The sequence below is a fragment of the Pholcus phalangioides genome, unplaced genomic scaffold (genome assembly GCF_987345545.1).
Source record: "Pholcus phalangioides strain wild (caught in Gottingen) unplaced genomic scaffold, Ppha-v1.0 ptg000003l_1, whole genome shotgun sequence".
NCBI classification, from domain to species: Eukaryota; Metazoa; Arthropoda; class Arachnida; order Araneae; family Pholcidae; genus Pholcus; species Pholcus phalangioides.
Window position 1 is genome coordinate 4,674,065 of NW_028301596.1, and position 19,956 is coordinate 4,694,020.

At 37.6% G+C, this 19,956-nt stretch overlaps 1 protein-coding gene across 4 annotated transcripts in view; it reads right to left on the reverse strand.

Moving 5' to 3' along the window:
• Positions 1 to 846: 846 nt before the first annotated feature.
• Positions 847 to 19,956, reverse strand: part of LOC149087932 (RYamide receptor-like) — a 195,267-nt gene continuing 176,157 nt past the window's right edge. For 3 of the 4 annotated variants that reach the window (XM_089242748.1, XM_089242737.1, XM_089242757.1), the window contains exon 5: positions 847 to 7,991. In XM_089242748.1, coding sequence (XP_089098874.1) covers positions 7,440 to 7,991 — 552 coding nt within the window. In that variant the 3' untranslated portion in view covers positions 847 to 7,439. The remainder of the gene's footprint in view (positions 7,992 to 19,956) is intronic. The other variant, XR_016193992.1, reaches the window with a different exon arrangement.

The window sequence follows — 19,956 nt, forward strand, 5'->3', positions numbered from 1 at the left end:
TAAGGTATTTCAATACGTTGAAAACGTCATTTTGGTAGAAAATATCGATTTTCATCTTCCTTTTATTTTTTTATAAAAGCCCTGTTTGTTGTGATTGCAAAACAAGCCTTTTATTCATAATTACATGACGCTTAGCAGTGAAGCTACTCCCACCTTACTGTTGCGGTTTCATATTTGTATAAAAACTATAAACGTGTTGTACGAAGGATGCTATTTTTGACATTTTACTTGAGTTTGAAACATGAATCATAAAACTCTATTGATTGTATCATTACGAAAGTTTAATATGATATTTCGCAATATAATGAGGGTATGAACCGAAATCTACGGTCTGGCACATATATTTGTTTAATTATCGTGTTTTATAGACGATATTTCGAATGGAATTCCAGAAAATTCGCACGTACTACGTACATTAACAGATTTGAGTGTAACTTATGAGCATACCACACTATCCTGTAAATTTTGGTTCATAACCTGCACCATCACCCGCTGAATGTACTGTGAAAATATCAAAATATTCACAACATTTTTTGCAATCGTGTTTCAAATATTGCATGAATTTTTCTTAAAATTTGACATAATTAATTACCGATAATAATTATGTTTTATATCAAAATATATTATCAAAGTTTACTCCAGTACCATTTTAAAGAAAAATGACAAGAGAAAAGTAGACGGATAGGTAACTTTAAGGATAAAAAAAAAAATTGTCGTTACAACGAGATTTCGGCTATAACGGTATTCGTTAAAACGGGATGCGACCGTATTTTCTTCCAAAAAACAAAATCAAAAAAGTGACTCAAATAATTTCACTGGAAATTACAACTCAGGCAGCTCACACAATCAAGTTCAAAGAAATAATTTAATCAACATCAAAGAAAAAGTATTTCATCACCACACTATTACTACACGATGAATAATGTACATGTACAACATTGAAAATTTTACTTGTAAAATTAAAGGGCGGCCATTTCCCCCCTTATCAAAGCTCTGAAACATCGATAATTATAGAAACATTTTAAACATTTCATGAAGTGAAAAGTAAAAACAAAAACATTTTTATACATAGATAATATACAAGTGTTTCAAGCAAGAAACCTTTAAATGGCATTTAAGTTCGCTTATATTTGTGCATTTATTTGTCATGGATTTTTGTCCGGAACAAATCAAATAGCTTCGATTTGAGAAAAAAGAAACGGGAATGCACTTTTATGCTCAAATATACATATAACAGGGATTCCCCAACTGAAACGGGAATGCTTAATGAAAACGGGACATGCAGGCGAAATCGCCAAACCCCCTTATAAAACGCCATATCTTTTTCAATGAGGTACGAGTGTTTTTCCAAATTTTCGGCTGGTGAAAACAAGTCTGTCCAGCCAGAAGACTACCACGGAGTTGGGCTGGAAGAGATTTCGGCAACGGGATAATTCCTGGCGTTCATTCATTCAGCAGGCGAAAACAAAAGGGTATGGGGAAAACTGTTCAATTAAAAATTACAAAATACCTGGCCTGGTCCATGCTAAAATAAGAGGCCTTTAAGGAGGTGAGATATCTCGTTAATGCCGCTTAGATGGTTAAAAAACATCATTAAATCTAGAGCTTAATCGCATTAGAAAAAACAAAATTACTTTGCGTTGAAATGAACATGCATTTACAAAAATAACCTGGCGCATGCGTATTGAAATTTCCCACTTTGTTCTCTGAGTTTTAATAATTCTCAATTGAGGAGAAAACATGTGCGTGTGAAAAATTCATTATACATCGATTTGAGTGTACATATTTTATATTTACAGACATTCATGAGCAAACATTTACGATAATGTGTACCACGAGTGATGAATGACTAGAGTGACGTGCAAATGCCACACATGAAACACCTTCAAATGCAACAAAATCACTTGATCTAACAACTACACGTGTTTACAACATGAATGTAATATCCCGCGAAATATCGAAATTTGAACCATTTCGAATCCACAATTAAATGGTTGCACTTAAAAAAATTTAGCACATACACACACACAACGTATTGTGAATAGACACACATTCATTCGTACTATATACAGGGGTAAATATATATATATATATATATACAGTGTGTTCGGGAAATGACTGTACCTTTGGAAGTCAACAACGAAAGAAATTACGGTTAACCATAGGAATGTACTGTTTGCTAAAAGTTTTTAATTTGCTGTAAAACATCATAACCTATGAGAACATCAGATTTTTCCATGTATAGCCTGATTTACATAATTTCTGGAGAGAGAATCACAGCATTTTCAACACATTAACGGATTGGCATCTAGTGTTTGACTTTTGAAAAGCTGTCAACTTGATGGTGTTTGAATTTTCCTGCCTCTTTTGAGGTAACAGAAGTAAGTTGCTTTGCATCAGTCCGGGGTTGTGAGTGGTTCTATCTATCTATCTACCAGTGTTTGACAAATCTCAGACACAAGGTCGACATAGTGACTAGAAAATCGGAATTTGTGACTGAAATTTCCTGTATGTGATCGCTAAATTGGAGTCTAAATGGCGCAAAATTGTGTGATTTCATGGTAGTAAGTCTAACATGGGAATCAGATGTAACGTTCTAAAAAAAGTTGGGAAGAATATATTCTTTAAGGAAGTTCTTCTTGAGCAAAAACCATGCTTGGCTCAAGAAATTTGGCTCGAATTTTTTGGTTTTTTTTGTCCCATAGTGGTTGACACTTGGACGACCATGTTTGCCACAAAAAACCTCTGCTGCAGCAAACATTAGGGCTGCAACATAAACCTTTGTTATGAATGTGTAGCATTCAGTTCCAGACGTTGCCAAGATAACTTCAACCACGACTATGATGGATGTAGCAAATGATCGATATGGTTTATTGTTTCTTTATTGCCATAAAATTGACAGCAAGGCTCATTAAGTTCCCGCGCTTACAAACACATATTCACATTTGTACCTTCAATATTTAGAAAATGTAACACGTGGTACAACAGGTGAGTTCAGAGTTGTTTACTTCTAAATATGGATGATAGATGGCGCAATGCTGAAAGAGAACCCAGAAATACAAAAATTGCACCTTTTACACATACACGCGCATTCTAACATGTACATTTCGTTAGAAGTTCCGTAGAGCAATATTTACGCGGTGCATCTTTGGTGCAGTAGTACCATGTTTCCCCGAAAATAAGACCCGGTCTTACATTAATCTTTGCTTCAAAAATTGCATTAGAGCTTATATTCGGGGTAGGCTTTATATTAGTGCATCCAGAAAAAATACACGCTAAGGCTTATATTTTGGTAGAATAACTCTTATCTTTCTGAAGACATTTTTGAATGCTTGGTGCACAAAAATGCACAAAAAATTACAACTTAATAAAATATTTCTTTTGGGTGTCGTTCGTTTGAAGTAAACAGGAAGTTTAGTTCAGATTTTCATGACCAAGCGAGGCAATGTTGTCCATGTCCTCCGGAAATAATCGTCGCTTCATTCGGTTCTCAGCGTCGAACTGTACCGGTTATTACCGAACTTATATGGCCGGAATTACAATATAAACGTTTGATAAAAGATATTTTACAAAATTTCAGAAGTACAACCAATGAGGTTGCCTATTGGTTGCATTTGCGTGAATGTAACCGGTACGATTACTGGTTTCATTTCGCTAGTTTTATAACAGAACTTTTAAAGTGTAATTCCGCCGGCCGGGATCAAACTAGGATCAAAAGTCTGATAAATATCTTTTACAAAACTTTAAAGAAAACAACCAATAAGACTATTGGTTATGTTCGCTCGAATGTAACCGATACGCTTATTGGTTGCATTTTTCAAGTTTTATAAAAGAATTTTTTAGTTTAAGCCTGGTTTATTACACTATAAAAATTTGATAAAATTCTTTTATAAAACTTGCGAAATGTAACCAATAAGCACATCTGTTACATTCAAGCAAACTTAACTGATCCGCCTATTGGTTGCATTTTTCAAGTTTTATAAACGAAATTTTATAGTGTAATGCCGGCCCTAATACAGCGCCCTAATACATGTGTTGCAACGGCGCACTAAATGCGTCTCTGACGATTTTAGCTAGGGTTGATTTTTGAGGCAGGGCTTAGTTTAGGGGAAATACGGTAGTAGTTATGTTTGACACCTCAGTTTTTTTATGGCCATCCTTTTTTTCAGCCCCCCTCGTTGTGCAATTTGCCCATTGTGGTCTTCGTGTTTGTATTAGTGTTAAAATGAATTCTGAAGTAGGATATATTTATATGGTATTTGATTACTCTTAGCACCTTCATCAGGGTATTTATCCCAAAAGGATGTGCATGGGGTACTGGAGCATTCCCCAAACATAACAAAAGCATCAATTCCGAAAAAATTGTTATCAGTAAAATTCTTATCTTATTAGCTGAGTTTTTTGTGGTTCTTATCCAGATATTAGCGTATTAAGCAACCTAGTTTCCATTGTTGGGGTTTTAAGCGAGCCATTTCAGTTGTTGGGTTCTGTAGTAATGCCCATGCGAGCATTAGTGTAATATCCTCACGAACATTATACAGTGAAATCTCGCTACAACGGTACTCGATGTTACAATAAATCTGCAACGAAATTTTTTCAGATCTCATTTGGAATTGCCTTCAGTCTAACGTTAAACAGCTTCCGATACAGCGATATCCATTTCTACGATAAATCCCTCTGTAATGATACTTTTTGTGGACATTTTGAAACCACTATAACGATATTCTTTGTTTCACTCCAGAAGAAAAATCACTTTCATTATCACTTTCATTTTAAATTCCTCACCAGTGTTTGTTCTTTGGAGGGTGTTTAATAACATCGGTATGCTGAACTATGTAGAATACCGATTAATGCTGCTGTAAAGCAGTTTTCTGTGTCGTACACAAAAATACTGTACGGGAAACTGCTAAACAGGGTGAAACAACTAATTGAATTTGGTTCAAAAACTAGTAAATTATAATTTTCTGCTGCAAACAAAATACTTTTAAACGCGTTTTATCGTGGTAATAACAATTCCAGTTCGGGAGGGACACCAACGACTGCTTACATTTGGTAGCGCTTGATGATAATTCTACCTTTAAATAGCAATTATACCGCTACAACAATACTTCTCCTGGTCAGCAGAGAGTGTCGGGGTTTCTCTGCACAAAGGTTATTTAAGAGGGTTGGTGTACGCAAATTTTCTAGAAAACACCTTTTCGAATTTTTCAATTTTCAAGTAGTCCCAGTGCCGTAACCAACCATTCTTGTGCAAGAATTTGCATTTAGGCCCCCCTTTCAAGTGGGCCCTGCACGGGTGCGCCTGTTGTACTCGCCTAGTTACGCCACTGAGTAGGCCTACTACAAAATTTTCTACGTGCGGGTTCAAGTTTTCGTTCTACCTGAACTAGAAGTATATTTTTACATATTTTAATATGAACGGCTGGCAGGCATTACATATGATAATGTTATCCATTAAAATGCTCTTTTCTCAAAACTGAGTTTTTTTTTTGGTCAGATAAGGGACATTATTTTCGAATACGACTTGTTCAAATATCTCTCTCTCAACACGAATACTTTAACGCGAGAGGATTTCTTATTGAAATGAATTCAAAGAAACTTCATGTCACGAAGTAGGAGAAAAAATTGCAGTGATTTTTGGAAAATCTGCATGTTGTTGAAGTTGAAATTCAAGAAAATTAATTAAAGAAAGAAAAAAAACTTACCAATAACCAAAATCCTAAAAGCTCTCGTTAAGTTGTATGAAAGTTCCATGGAATTTTTGAGAAAACAAATTCAGTGTCTAAAGTGAATAGAAAATTCCTAAATTTTCCTATTAAAGGAATGATATTTTTCCATTATTTATTATGGGAAGCCAAGTTAGTGCAACAGCGTCCTTAATTTAAGTATTACCGCTTTTTCTATATGTATTTAGTTGAACGCTATTTGGCAACATGAATGATAGAGAACAAACAAAAACTCAAAGATTTTTATTTATTTTTTTAAAGTTTGTTAGTGTAAAGAATCATATACCGTGGGTAGGGGGGAATACGCCACGATCGATGAAAAAGCTAGAAGTTATTCGTGGTTTTCAACAGTATATTCCGAACAAACCTGCCGAATATTGAAGTAAAACTTTTGCTTTGATTGACATTCGCACATTTTACACTTTGGTAATGTAAATACATGATTTGAAACAACAATTAGATCTTAATTCAGAAAAAATCATGACATTAGTCTCTTACGTCCTATAGAAAAATCAGTCTATCTACTATCCACTACGTAAAATGGTGATGCCATTATCTTCTTGTTATCTATATAGAAGGTGGGGGAAATATATTTTAACTCTAGGTGCGTTGTAAGTTATGCAGGTGGGACATGATCTCTGCTTTTGACAACGTTGTTATTTCCCTTGAAAATTCCTTCTCCCCTCTATTTTTTCTTGGAAACTTCCAAAACTGGTCACAAGACAAACAGATCTTAATAATTTTCTCTTCCGTAAATTTTAGCCGCTGTGGTGGTCGAGCGGTGATAGTGACGGACTCGCATCGCGAAGATCCGGGTTCGAACCCCACCGGCGCAACAGTGGTGGTCGGCTGAAGTTGGCTTTCTGTGGTTTCCAAATTCAAGGTGCGAATGCGCGAGCCGATCTCCCCGTTAAAAACGTCTCGCCACTGAGAGCAGCAACTGGCCTACACGTAACAAATATTCAATCATTGCACTTAACTCACGATTTGAAGTATAGATGGCAGCACTGAAATGTCAAGCACAACACTAGCTACACACTCAGACTGTTAGGTGCTCTCACTTCGTTCCAGACTCTGCCACGAAGCTGGGCTGGAAGAGATCTCGGCAACGGGATAAGTCCGGTGGCAGAGACCCTGGAGTTCATTCATTCATGTCGTAAATGTTATTGGACATATTTGTAGCGCAACGAATACTCTAGTTGCAATTACTGCCACATTCCAAAAAGTGCAAAAAGTTTTGTTATACAATCAACATTGTGTGTGTGCATAAACAGCTAACTCTGGGTACATATTTCAGTTCAAAAGAAGTAGTAGTACATAAAGTAGTTCAAAAGAAAAGTAAATTTATTTACTTTGTGTTTATATTTCCCCGATTACTTAAAGTCTCTACAGTCCATAAAACGAAATTCGACTATAACGAAAAGTTCGTTATAACGAATATTTTCCCTCTGATTGTGAACTGTCGCTATAACGGACTTTTACTGTAATTTAGACATTTGGTACTGTTAAAAATTTATTGGCTTCCTAATGACGATTCCGGCAATAAATAACAAAAAGTTCATTTCTATGGCTAACCGTTCTTTTTTTTCGTTACTTGTACTTTCAAAGTTGTCTACTAATTTTTTAGACACCCTGTATAGATTTACTTGAGGGTGAGGAAAGACAAACTATATAAAAATCACACATAAAGTAAATGGAATCGAAGGGTTCAGTTCAGACGTTGGAATCCATCTTCTCCTCTTCCAGGATACAGGGCTCGTAATACTTGATGAGTTTCTCGCTCTGGTACTCGAGAGATATCGCGGTCGTGGTGCTCTCGCTCCTCATGAACTGCGGGTGCTTCGGCGGCAGTGAGCAACGCGCCAGCGAACCTCTCTGACTGCACACTGAGTTTCCCCTCTGGTAGATGGACGACCTGACGCTGGTGTAGAAAGAGTTCGTGTTGTAGGTGTTCCTCCTGTTGAAGGACGAATCGTTCTTGTCGTTGAACCGACCGATCTTCGACGGCTCGCCGCAGCAGCAACAGCAGGCCAGTCGCCCGCAAACCTGGCGGAAACCCTCTCGGTACTTGCTGTTCATCCAGCAGTAGATGATGGGGTTGTAAGCGGCGCTGCTCATCGCCAACCAGTGGCAAGCGAACCACACGTAATGGATGTGAGGGAACTTCCAAACGTCAGCGTGTTCGTCGCCGGCGACGATGAGGGCGTTCAGGGGAAGCCAACACATGGTGAACACTGAGACGACGGTTATCATCATTTTGAGCATCTGCGAGAGAAAAAGAAAACACATAAAATCCTGAAATAACCGTAAGTGATAGCGAGTATAACAGAAAACCAACTGAGAAGATAACCTATAACGGGTTTCTACTCTAGATAACTACATGACCATTCATGAACATTCTTTTCATTATTACACTTAAGAAAATCGCGGAGAAAATACCAAATGATAACCTGATTCTTCTCATCAAATATTCTTGTAGATTTTTAATAAAAATAGATTTATATTATCCATTTTATATCTAGATTTGAATTTTATAGGTATTTTTCATTTACTCGTCAGTGGATTTTCTTGCTCTATTTTATTAGTGTTCTTTAATCATTCGACATCTTTTTACTTCATCAGGCGCTGGTCCAGAATTCCTCCCCCAAAAGCCAATAATACTGTTACACGACGTATAGATAATAGATAACGCCATTGTTATTTTTCAGGGGCTCTCAAAAACATATCGCATTCTTCTGTTGGTAATGGCAGTTAATACCGGTTTTTATTTATCTCGCAAAGGAGTGCGATTGGCGGAGAACATTCCAGAAGATTCCCCCTCCCTACCCCCCTCCGTACGGTGGCGCCGCCAACTTGGAAACTGTAGAATAAAATTTTGTGGAATATTCTTTTTCCTCGAAGTTTCGACCGTACCTATAAATAGTGAGGCGATCACAAGAAGAAATAGGGAGTTGTTGGACTTTACGTTCTATAAGAGAACTCTGATCTGATTTGCGTGTATCGCTGCTTCTAAATACATGTAAAAATTGCTGTTCTGTAAATAAATTAATTCTGTAATAATTATTCTGTAATAATTTGTGACGTCCTAAAGATTGATTCATTCTCTCATCATTTCAAGGACTTATGGAAAATTTTCCCGGACAATACATTTGGAAATACAGTCGAATCCTGTTTCAACGAATACCGTTATAGCGAAAATCTTGTTTTAACGAACACTTTTATAATCAAATAAGTTTACATAGGAACAATGCTAGGTAACCTTGAATTCTTTTATAACGAAATTTCGTTTTAACGAAGTGATTCCTCCGGTCTCTTGGTGTTCGTTATAACGGGATTCGACTGTAGTGGTTCTGTCCCGTAAAATACGGGGTGTATATTCATCGTATGTGCGAGGCGTTAACTCCCAATTATTCCCATATCTCCGAAATATAGCCTTCGATACGTGCTTAATCTTTATACAGGGGTGCCTAGCAAATAGGGAATATTTCATTCCACTGGGGAACCGTTTATCCTGGAGATATACTTCCAATTAGAAAAAGTTTCCCAAGCAACGTGTAGTACTAAGATATGTCAATCATGTTTCAAGGGGTTGTATAGTAAATGAAATGAAAAGTATAACTTTTTATACAGTCCCCGTGTGCCACAAAACCCAATAAGAAAGTTGTTGCCCTGTCCTTTCTGATGCCAACAGGAAATAAAATCCATGCTCCTAAACCCAATATTCACCAGGATATTCGAATTAGGAAAACGGAGGAAAGTTAGAGGAAAAAATAGCTCTAAATGCGGAAAAACCGTTTTACCAGTTTATGAGATAGTCGCTGTTAAAAAATGGACTTCAAGGGTCGTCATGCCCCTACAGTGGACATGAAGGAGCCCTCCTAACCAGACCGCTTCGTTTCAATGAAGCGATAGAAACTGGTGGTCGAAAAAGAACTGGCCCATACTGGAAAATGTGCGTCTATGTGTTGTGAACCTTACACGAATTTCGTTTCTGTGTAATCCTTGTATAGCGATGAAATCTGCATTCAGTTTTTCAAACCATGAATGAAGTGTAATGCTTGAATAATTGTACCGTTGTAGGCCTGTTGCCCTCTGTGGCGAGACTTGTTAATGGGGAGATCGTCTCGCATTTGCTCCTCGAAGTTGGTAACAATACACATGACCAAGGATAGACAAAGAAAAAAATGAACCCTATTCTGTTAATGAACTCACACAGGAAAACAACTTCATAAATTTCTTCTCCCGAATACCATTTCTTATCTCATTATTTGAGCTATTATCATTATTTTACATAAATGTTCATTAATTAAGGGGGGGGGGAAACGCCTAAAGAATGAAAATCTCATTTCCAATATCACGTAAGAAAACGATTTCGTTCGAAGAAAAAAAGAAAGAAAATCTCCTCGTAAAAGGGAATTATAAATGGTAATCATGAATTAATGAATTATATTTTTCTTCATTACCCTTCATAATGGTTAATTACATATTTTTTTCTTCAATATATCCATATTTATTCGATTCTCATTTACTAAGAATCAAATAACCGAACAAACAAATCTTATTTTTATGGAAAATCATGATATAAAAAAGGGGACCTCCCTTGAATCTATTATTTCTTCAATGGAATTATATACATATATTAGTAGAAAATACGATCCTAGAATTCGGTTGGAAATCTGTAGGAAAACGATTCATTCCCATTACGGGAGGGAAGTAAATCAGAGTGTGTGTCAGGATAAATCCCAAAAATAAACAGAAGAGAAAGACTCTTGAGTCTGGAGGGATTTTCGCTTGTGGTCAATTAAAGGGTTCTTAAGAACTTCTGACGCCTACGCCTAAGGATTTCGCTCTTTGTACCTCAGAGTTCCGTTTGTGTTTAGGATGTCCATAATCCCTAAAAACCAACAACTCCTGTTGCTGCGGTTCTCAACCTTTTTTGAGCCATTTCTGATACAGAATTTCTATGGCGCAGCTCCCATAGGACTATTTTTTTTACTTATTCATTAAAGTTACTGATTTATTTATATTATATTTTTAAAATATTTATATATTATATTTTTTCAAATAAAAATATAGATATTTATAAAGGATTTAGTTTTGTGTTGTGTCATCGCGTGTTTTGAGGTTCAGATCGATCATAAGATACAGTCGACGCTCGTTTTTACGAACCCACACGGATTTGATAAGTAGTTCGTAAAATCGAAAGTTCGTAAATGGGAGAAACGATGAAAAAAACACAGGAAATAAAAAAATGAGTTGGTCATTCCCTCTTATTGATTTCTGTAAAAATCCCTTATTTCTGTGTGATTCATCGCAACGTTTTAGTGAATATAAGATTGCATGGAATTGATGTAGGACAGAGGTCCTCAACGTTTTTCAAGTCGTGAGCACTACCTGTACCTCATCAAAAGAAGAGCACCCTCACGGCAAGTTTGACATACCAAAGCATGAAATCAGGATGATTTCAATCCTTTAATGCAGTTTGTACAAGGTGTTTACTTGGGACGTTGATCAAGTGCTCGCGATCTCCGAGCACTCTGGGTGCTTCAGGAGAGTACTGTGGTGCTCGCGAGCAACGGTTTGAAGATGCCTGATGTAGGAGAACATTTCACGCAAATCTCGCTTCTTTTAAATATTTTTACGATGGTCGAACGCCACTGGGAACCACTTGCCTCGAAAATGATTTTTTGCTGATCTTCTCGATTAGAAGACTCAGTGTAATTTTTTGGAGAGTCCCGTAGTTTTGGCAATTTCTGTCTTTGTAGGATAGTTAGCATATTTACCTCTTTACGATTACGGGCGTAATATTACCTCAAACACTAGTGAAATAAATTCAAACAAGTTCTTTGTGTTTTCTTTCTTCTCTCTTCCCCATCACGAAACCACAGTCGAATCCCATTATAACGAATGCCAAGAGACTGGAGGAATCATTTCGTTAAAACGAAATTTCATTATAAAGTAATTTCAGGTTACCTAGCATTTTGTTCCTATGTAAACTTATTTGGGGGATTAGAAAAGTGTTCGTTAAAACGAGATTTTCACTGTAACGGTATACGTTAAAAACGGGATTCGACTGCATATAGTAATCGTTGCTTTTTCTTTCCCTCCTCCACCTGATTTTTTCCCCCACACGTATTATATGCATTTTTCTATACATGTAAGGGCGAAAGAGAACAGTGTCAGTGTGAAAAGACGACTTCTCTTATCTACCTTATCTAATATACTTTACCTTTTTTATATATTTTTCCCCTCTTCTTCTTCCCTTTTTTTAGCGTGTGATTGGCTTGGGACAGGGTTACTATATTTATCGCCGATTCCTCAAACAGAGATAATCTAAATTTTTTACCGAAACCTTGTACGTGAAGTGGTTAATTTCTTTCAAAATATATATTTTTTCATCTACTCAGAGGCGCATTTCCGATTTTGCCATCGGTAGGTTACACGAATTTTGTCGCCCTTCTCTCATAACACTCATGCTGGTTAATTTTCTTGACGTCTCTTTCCTCAGATTTGCCACCATGGGAGCGGTCCACTTAGCCCACGCCCTGTAAATACGCCTCTGCCTCTAAGTCCCACTTTTTGTCACTCACATGTTTCAGTATTCTTTTGGTCACTCTCATGTTTGAGTATTCTTTTGGTCACTCTCATGTTTGAGTATTCTTTTGGTCACTCTCATGTTTGAGTATTCTTTTGGTCACTCTCATGTTTGAGTATTCTTTTGGTCACTCTCATGCTTACGAACTCTTTGGGTCATTCGTTTAGCCATTTATATATTTGGGAGCGCTCACATTCTTGTACAAACTTTTGGTCACTCGACTTGAACGCTTATGCACTTTTTAGGTCATTCCACTTCAATACTTGCACGCTTCCACTCGTTTGGCCATTCACATATTTTTCCATTCTTTCGGTAACTCCCATGCTCACACACGCTCTAGGTTACTCTTTTCGTCAACTCTCATGCTCACACACTCTGTAGGTCACTTTTTGTGTAATTCACATGCTGTTACACTGTCTAGGACACTATTTTGGTCCATCACTGATCTCGTCTCTCACTCTCTAGTCACTCTCATACTCCACACTCACTAGGTCACAGCCACGCTCCCACACGTTCTAGGTCACTGTCATGCTCCCACACTTTTTAGATCACTCTTTTGTTCACTCATTGACCTGATCCCTTGCTGTATGGGACACTCTTTTGGTCATTCACATGCTTGCAAGCTCTCTAGGTTACTCGTTTGGCCACTCAGTGAGTTCCCAACTGTCTGTGCAGAGGTGGATCTATGGTTTTCCACCTGATGGGCTATACAAATTCTGTGACCACTCATTCCTCAAATTTGCCGCCCCCTCTGAACTTGATGACCTGGGATATAGCCCGATAAACCCGCTCCCCCATAAATACGTCACTCCATCTACTGTAAAGGAAAATTACAGGACAACGGCAGTGATCGGTATTATGAAGAAGAAGAACAGAAAGGAGGGAGGGTTCCACACTTCGTCCGGCTCAAAAAACCCAAGACGAAGAAATGGCGGAAAGCACGATGGAAAAAAATTCAAAATTTTTAAATGAGATTTCCTCACAACATTATTGTGCTGTCATCTGCCGTCCATCTTTCAAACTATGAAAATGACGACCTACCTCTCGGTACGAACACGTGACTAATGGGGGAAAATTGCCGATTAGTTTCAAAAAGATAGAATAGTGAGGAAATTTCCTAAAACAAAAAGCTGCAGGCAAAGATTACGGCCACGAACTGATATCAGAAGTCCACACAGGCAGAAGGGATACAAAGATATTTTAACATCACACGTAATTCTTAATATAATTAACATAAATCATAAATAATTCGATGAGGTTGGCCAGGACAATACGCAACCCATGGGGATGGACCAGTACATGATCCTTCGAAAAAGGATCCAAAATTGTTACTTGGTTAGAGTTTATCAATTGACATCAGTGAAACAGGGCCTTGACTGTCTGTCTTTTATTAACTGTCTCATTTTTTTTTTCATTAATCGTGTGGAAGACAGTGCTTTTAACTTACAGAATGAAATCAACCGGGCCGCGGGCTTCCAAATGTTGGAAATCACTAACCTGGTTGCAAGGCCGTAGCGTAGAGGGGGGACTTGGGGTGCTGATCCCCCCCCCCCGAAAAATGTGTGGAAATGACCGAAAAAAGGTAAATCTATTAAAGGTAAATAAAATCTATTGTTCTATCACTATCGAAATTTCTGGCTACGGGCCTGTCTGGCTGACTTTAAGGTAGGGGTCGACAGCCAAACTCAACTCCACAGCAGCAGTGAGTTCAGTCGTACAACATTTATAATCTATGCATGATTTGAGCAGGAAAAAATAAACTGCCGAGTTATTTGCTTCCGAATTCCGAACACAGATGGCGGTTTCTCTATCTTCACAATTTATGCTTCCATAATTCTTTATTTTGAGGATTTTCAAAGAAAAAAATCTCCGGATCTCTCTCTCTCTCTCGTTATATCCAAAATGATACTTACAATCGGCGGTTTGTCAACCGCTGCTTTAAAGCAATTCAGAAAATTTCTTAAATTTTGCAAATGAAATTTATTTTATATCTTCCTTATCTCACGACTTTTTTCATTTTTTGTTTTTTTATACGAGTGTTATCTCTATCTTGCGAAAAGAATGCTGCCATCTGTTGCTCCTAAAATAACTACTTACTGTTATTTTTACTGGAATGTTATACACAGGAGAACAAAAAAAAAAAACCATTTTCTCTTCCCTATTCAGAATCAGGAAGCTGAAGTCAACACAGTACATAAACATTTCTGGCCTGTATTCTGGCCGTTATAACGGTGATAAGCATTCGTTTTCATTCGGTCAAAGAAAGGAAACGGCTCGTATTATCCGTGGCTTATTTAGTTAAGTGGGACGTGTCTTGCAAGACAGACCGGGCACTTGAGTCGTAAATGTAGTACCCGAAGACAAAAGAAACGACGTCTTTATCCGTCGGACTTCATGTTCGCCGGGTACTTGGCGATAGCTATGGAGGAGAGCTAATGCCCTGGAAAGCTGTTTCCTTTTGTTTGTTTCGTCTTCTGAATACCTAACACGTCTCTTTTCCCTGGACGAAACATCACGGTATGTTGTAAATAGTGATGTTTCTTTTTTGGATTTTTCACGTATCCTTCCGGAGATTTAACATCTTTTCGAGTTCATATGACGTCATTATTATGAATTCTCATTCTGTAGAGTGCGTTGCGGATACTACTTAATCCTCTAAAATTCACGACTCGGTTTTCTGAAGCATGAATGGAGTGTAATAATGTCGTTTCAGTACAAAAAATTTGACAGCATCCGTAGAGAAATAAGTATAAAGTTTTAAGATGCATATATCGAGTGGGGATATTTTATATGTCCAATGAATATCGATGAAAGCTTCGGGGAAATCCGATATCTTGTATACATTTTATTTTTGTTGACTTAGTGGGAAAGTAGATCCTTCCAGCTCAAGATATGTTCGAACTTGAAAAGCAAAGATGCCATTACAGGAAAGATCTTTAGAAATTTCCGGTGAGGACTTGAAAGTTATGCGAAGAAATAAAGCTCTTAACTCACTTAGCTAACTCTGGAAAACTTTTCAAATTTTTTTCTTTACAAGATCTCTTTATACTTTGGATCTTCTCAAAACTTTGAACAAGTTCGGTGTCGCAAGCAAATCAAAACTAACAAAGTGAAAGTAAATCCATGATTCTATATACACGGTACTGAGCTGTACTTTTTATGAAAGAGAAAACTGTGAACGTTTATTTAACGATGTGATATCAGATGGTATGAAGACTTTTAACAAAAACCTTGAATAGTGGAGTGATATCCCCCCCAGGATATCAGATAGTCCTTTCCAAAGTTCTGAGCATTTTCTCTACATAGTATGAAATACGGTTGATCTAAAAATTTGATTTAAGAAATTTTGTGCTATTATTATGAATTTTTTCAGCTACGGTGCTCAAACTTTTGGAAAGTGACGGCCACTTCTTTGGTTTGAAAACGTGTCTCAGGCCACTTGAGTGGTTTTAAAATTCATTGCAGGTTGCTTAAGGGATCTGAAACAGCCCCACGGGCAACTTCACTGAAGTGTAAATGTGTCACAGGTCATTTGAGGCCTTGAGTCACTTGTCTCAGGTCAATAAAGTGATTTATAAATGTGCCACGGGTGGCTTAAGTTAACTGTAAATGTGCCACGAGATAATTAAGCGGCGTTTAAATGTCCCACGGACCACTTAAATGAATTAAGAATGTGCCACGGGTCACTTATGTGATCTGGAACATCGTCTCAGGTCAATTAAGGGTCAGGTCAATTAATTTATCTGTAAGTGAGCCGCGGGCTACTTAATCAATCTAGAAATGTTCCACGAGCCGCTTGATGAAAGTAAGGATGTCCCGTGGCCATTCAAGTGATCTCAAACGGCATCCCAGGTCATTTGAATGATTTTTTTAATATATGAGCTGCGTTTTACTTGAGTGATCTAGAAATGTGCGCGGGTCATCTAAGTACAATTTGGGAATGTGTCGCTTAGTTAATTTTTACAAAATCATAGTTGAAGTCACTAGGCAAATTAGACGACTTCAAGGGCCACATTTGCACCGCGGCTTATGGGTTGAACATGTGTGATATACAGAGTGGACAGAAAGTCTTAGGCCTTTTTCTACTCAACCATCCACCTCAGATAAAAACTTATAATACAAAAATGTTTGAAATAAAGGAAAATTTCCACTATGAGGTAGATACACATAAATGAAATTTTGGAAAAACATAGAAAATTTAACGTTTGGGTATGTTTCCAGATTCTCATTGTCGTATGTGAAGATAGTTTGCCGCATGGGCGGAAATATGGGAGGTATGATGGGGGCAGTGTTAACTGACCTCGCTTATAAAGTCAGTTGAAACGCCACGACCAACAACACATTTCTTGTCGTTATTTATCATAATTAAGGTGATAATACTGTATAAGGGAAATTTCGCAATTTTGGCATTATTAGGGGACGGGTGTGTGTATATCAGTGCGTGGTAATTTACGACTAGAAATATCAATATTAATCTCACATATTTGCCATGTTCATGGCCGTCTTAACACATGGGCTCACCCAAGCACTGTCCGAGGCTTCAAGAAAAATAGATCTGGTGAGATTTTTTCACAGAGAGTATGAAATTGGGTAAAAGGTACTTCTAGCCAAGTTGGGAGTCCTAGAGAAATCACTTTGCCCGTAGGACTGCGATGCCGTTAAAACGACCCTGCCGTATTCAACTCCCTCCCCCCCCCCCCGTGAAATGCATTTCAAATCACTACCGACTTGATGTAGCACTGTCTTTCTCGCCAACGGTTATTTACAGGGAACTGTCGATTTATCTGACAATTGGAAACATTTTATCGATGTCCCGTATTTATGATTTCAATTTCCCGTATTTTTCCCGATGAAATATGGTCACACTGAATATAATAAAACAAGTTCGTGCGCACCACTTGATTGCATCTGAAAATATGTTCCATACTTAAAAGGTCTTGAAAACATCCAACTCGGTTATAACGACAACATTTCGCGGAACATTCGTTATAAACAAATTTGGTGATTTATTTTATTCATCTCAAGCGGATGTGTAGCCCCTGGGAAGTGCACACGGAGCACCGGTTGAGAACCACTGCTTCAGATGATGTCGGTGGGTTTATTGCTCTCTTTAGATGTATATGCGTCCAGAATCGCTAGTCAGACTAAATCTGCTTTCATCCGTAAAGAGTACTCGACCTCATTTTTTCAGCGTCCTCCTTAATTTTTGCACACCAGTGTGCATTGGTTAGTGTTGCTCAATATTGTAATATTGTAACGATAATTGCTTATATAAATATGTATGAAGTTTATGGAAGCGATGAATATTCTCCATATATTATACGTATGGAGAAACTCCATACAATATATGGAGATAGCCATTAATTATCATATTATGATGATTAATAGTCCCTCCATCTCAGACGGTTTCGCACAGTTCTAAGTCCGATAATTTCACCCTAGAAGATGATGATCGAAGAAAACATTAAATTTTATCACTCGAAACTCTTAGCAGAGATTCTAAACACTTCTCGAAGATCTGTCAGCAAAACTTTTAGAAACAAGTCGGGGGGAAAACGAAGCACGGATCGATATTCAGTCTTCGACGTGCTTCTGAAACACACCCGTTTTCAACGCCTTATTTATTTTTTGATCATCCAAAATAGTAGTTAGGGGCCGTTCAAGTATTACGTCAGCAAATATTTCGCCATTTTGATCCCCTCCCTCTGTCAGTCGTCTTTTCACCCTCACACTGTGTTCTCTTTCGCCCTTACATGTATACAAAAATGCATAATATGTGTGGGAAAAAAAATTAGAAGTGGAAGGAAAGAAAGAAAAAAAAGCAAGGATTAGAGGGCTGTTCAAGTATTACGTCAGCAAGTTTTTAGAAAATTTTTGACCCTCCCCTTGTCAGCAAAATTTCTTCAGCACTGCCTCTTACCTCCTAACGCATTTTGGTGGGATCAGAAACGTACGAGGGAGGGGGGCATCGGGGCCTCGTGCGTCTCCCCCAGAAGAAAAAAAAAATTTCAATGGAAAAATTAAAAAAAAAAAAATTGAAATTTCGAAAGAAAATACCTTTATATGTTATTATAATCAATTTCTGTTAATTGCAATGCTATTTGAAAGGTAAGAACTCAAAATATCTCTTTAAGAAATTCATTGCGACCCACCCTTTAAGCAATATATGGTAAACCCTTGATCCGCGGACTAAATGTGGCCCTGAAGGTTATCTGATGTGGCTTGCACCCTCAAACCTGATGTTGTAAAAATGAACTAAGCGGCGCTTTTTCCAAATCGCTTAAATGACCCATGGCACAATTCTATAGCACTTAAGTAGCCCGTGGCACATGTTTAGATCACTAAAGTAGGCCTCAAATATCACTTTCACATTCAAAGATCACTTAAGTAACCCGCGTCACAGTTCCAGAACGCTTAAACGATCCGTGGCACATTTAGAGATCCCTTGAGTGACATGTGGCACAATTTGAGAGCACTTAAGCGCCTCCCACAGACACACACACAGTGAGGTTCTACATCACTCAAGTTACTCCCGGAACATTCCCAAACTACTTAAGTGATCCGTGGCATAATTACGGATCACCTGAGTGATGCGTTGCACAGTTCCAGAGCACTTAAGCGACCCGGAGACGTTTCCAGAACGCTTAAGCGGCCCGGACACATTTCCAGAGCACTTGAAGGATCCGTTGTACACTTTTTGGTCACTTACATTTAGAGATCACTAAAGAGGCTCTGTAGGGGACTTATCAATAGGGGAATGTTAATTCAGGTGCCCAATAACTATCGAAATGTTTTATTTCCGTTTTTGTCGCACCGAATAAGATAGCATTAAGGATGTTTCGTATTTTCATAAAGGGTGGTTGATGACGTAAGCATCATCCAAACGCCTCCCCCCCCCCGTCATCAAAAGTCAGCAAATCGGAAACTCCCTCTCCCCATCAAAGCTGACGTAATACTTGAATGACCCCTTACGAGATAAGTGGAGACTAAGATGTTTCATCACATCCATCATATAAGTGATCGGCCATTGCATTATGCAGCATTTATTTCTTTTCGCCGCTTCCTTAAAAATTGTTCAAATAGAAAATCGTTCTCTGACATGAAGCTGTCCAAGCTGCAGATCCTTTTTCCTTTTTTTTTTTGCTTTAGATTTAAGTAAATTGTTTATAGAGACGGAGAATTCAAAATCTCTCCGGGTGATTCCTTAATGTTCTGAGGAAAAATTAGTTACATTCCGAAGAATAGAGGTGTGAAGGATCCTTCTCCATTCGCTCAAGAACGTGCAAAAGGAACATACTCAGAACTTCCGAGTAATTCTTATAATACGAATTTATGTTAATTTCTAGGATGATTTATTTTTATGTTATGAAGATTTATTTTTTATTTTTAGGAAGATTTATTTTTTATTTTTAGGAAGATTTATTTTTTATTTTTAGGAAGATTTATTTTTTATTTTTAGGAAGATTTATTTTTTATTTTTAGGAAGATTTATTTATGTTATTTTTAGAGGGATTTATTTATGTGATTCTCCGGAAGAATTATTCAATTACGTGATATCGGAAGATTAATTTATGGGATATCGGAAAATTTATTTAACGGACTTTCGGAAGATTTATTCATTTATGGGATTTCGGA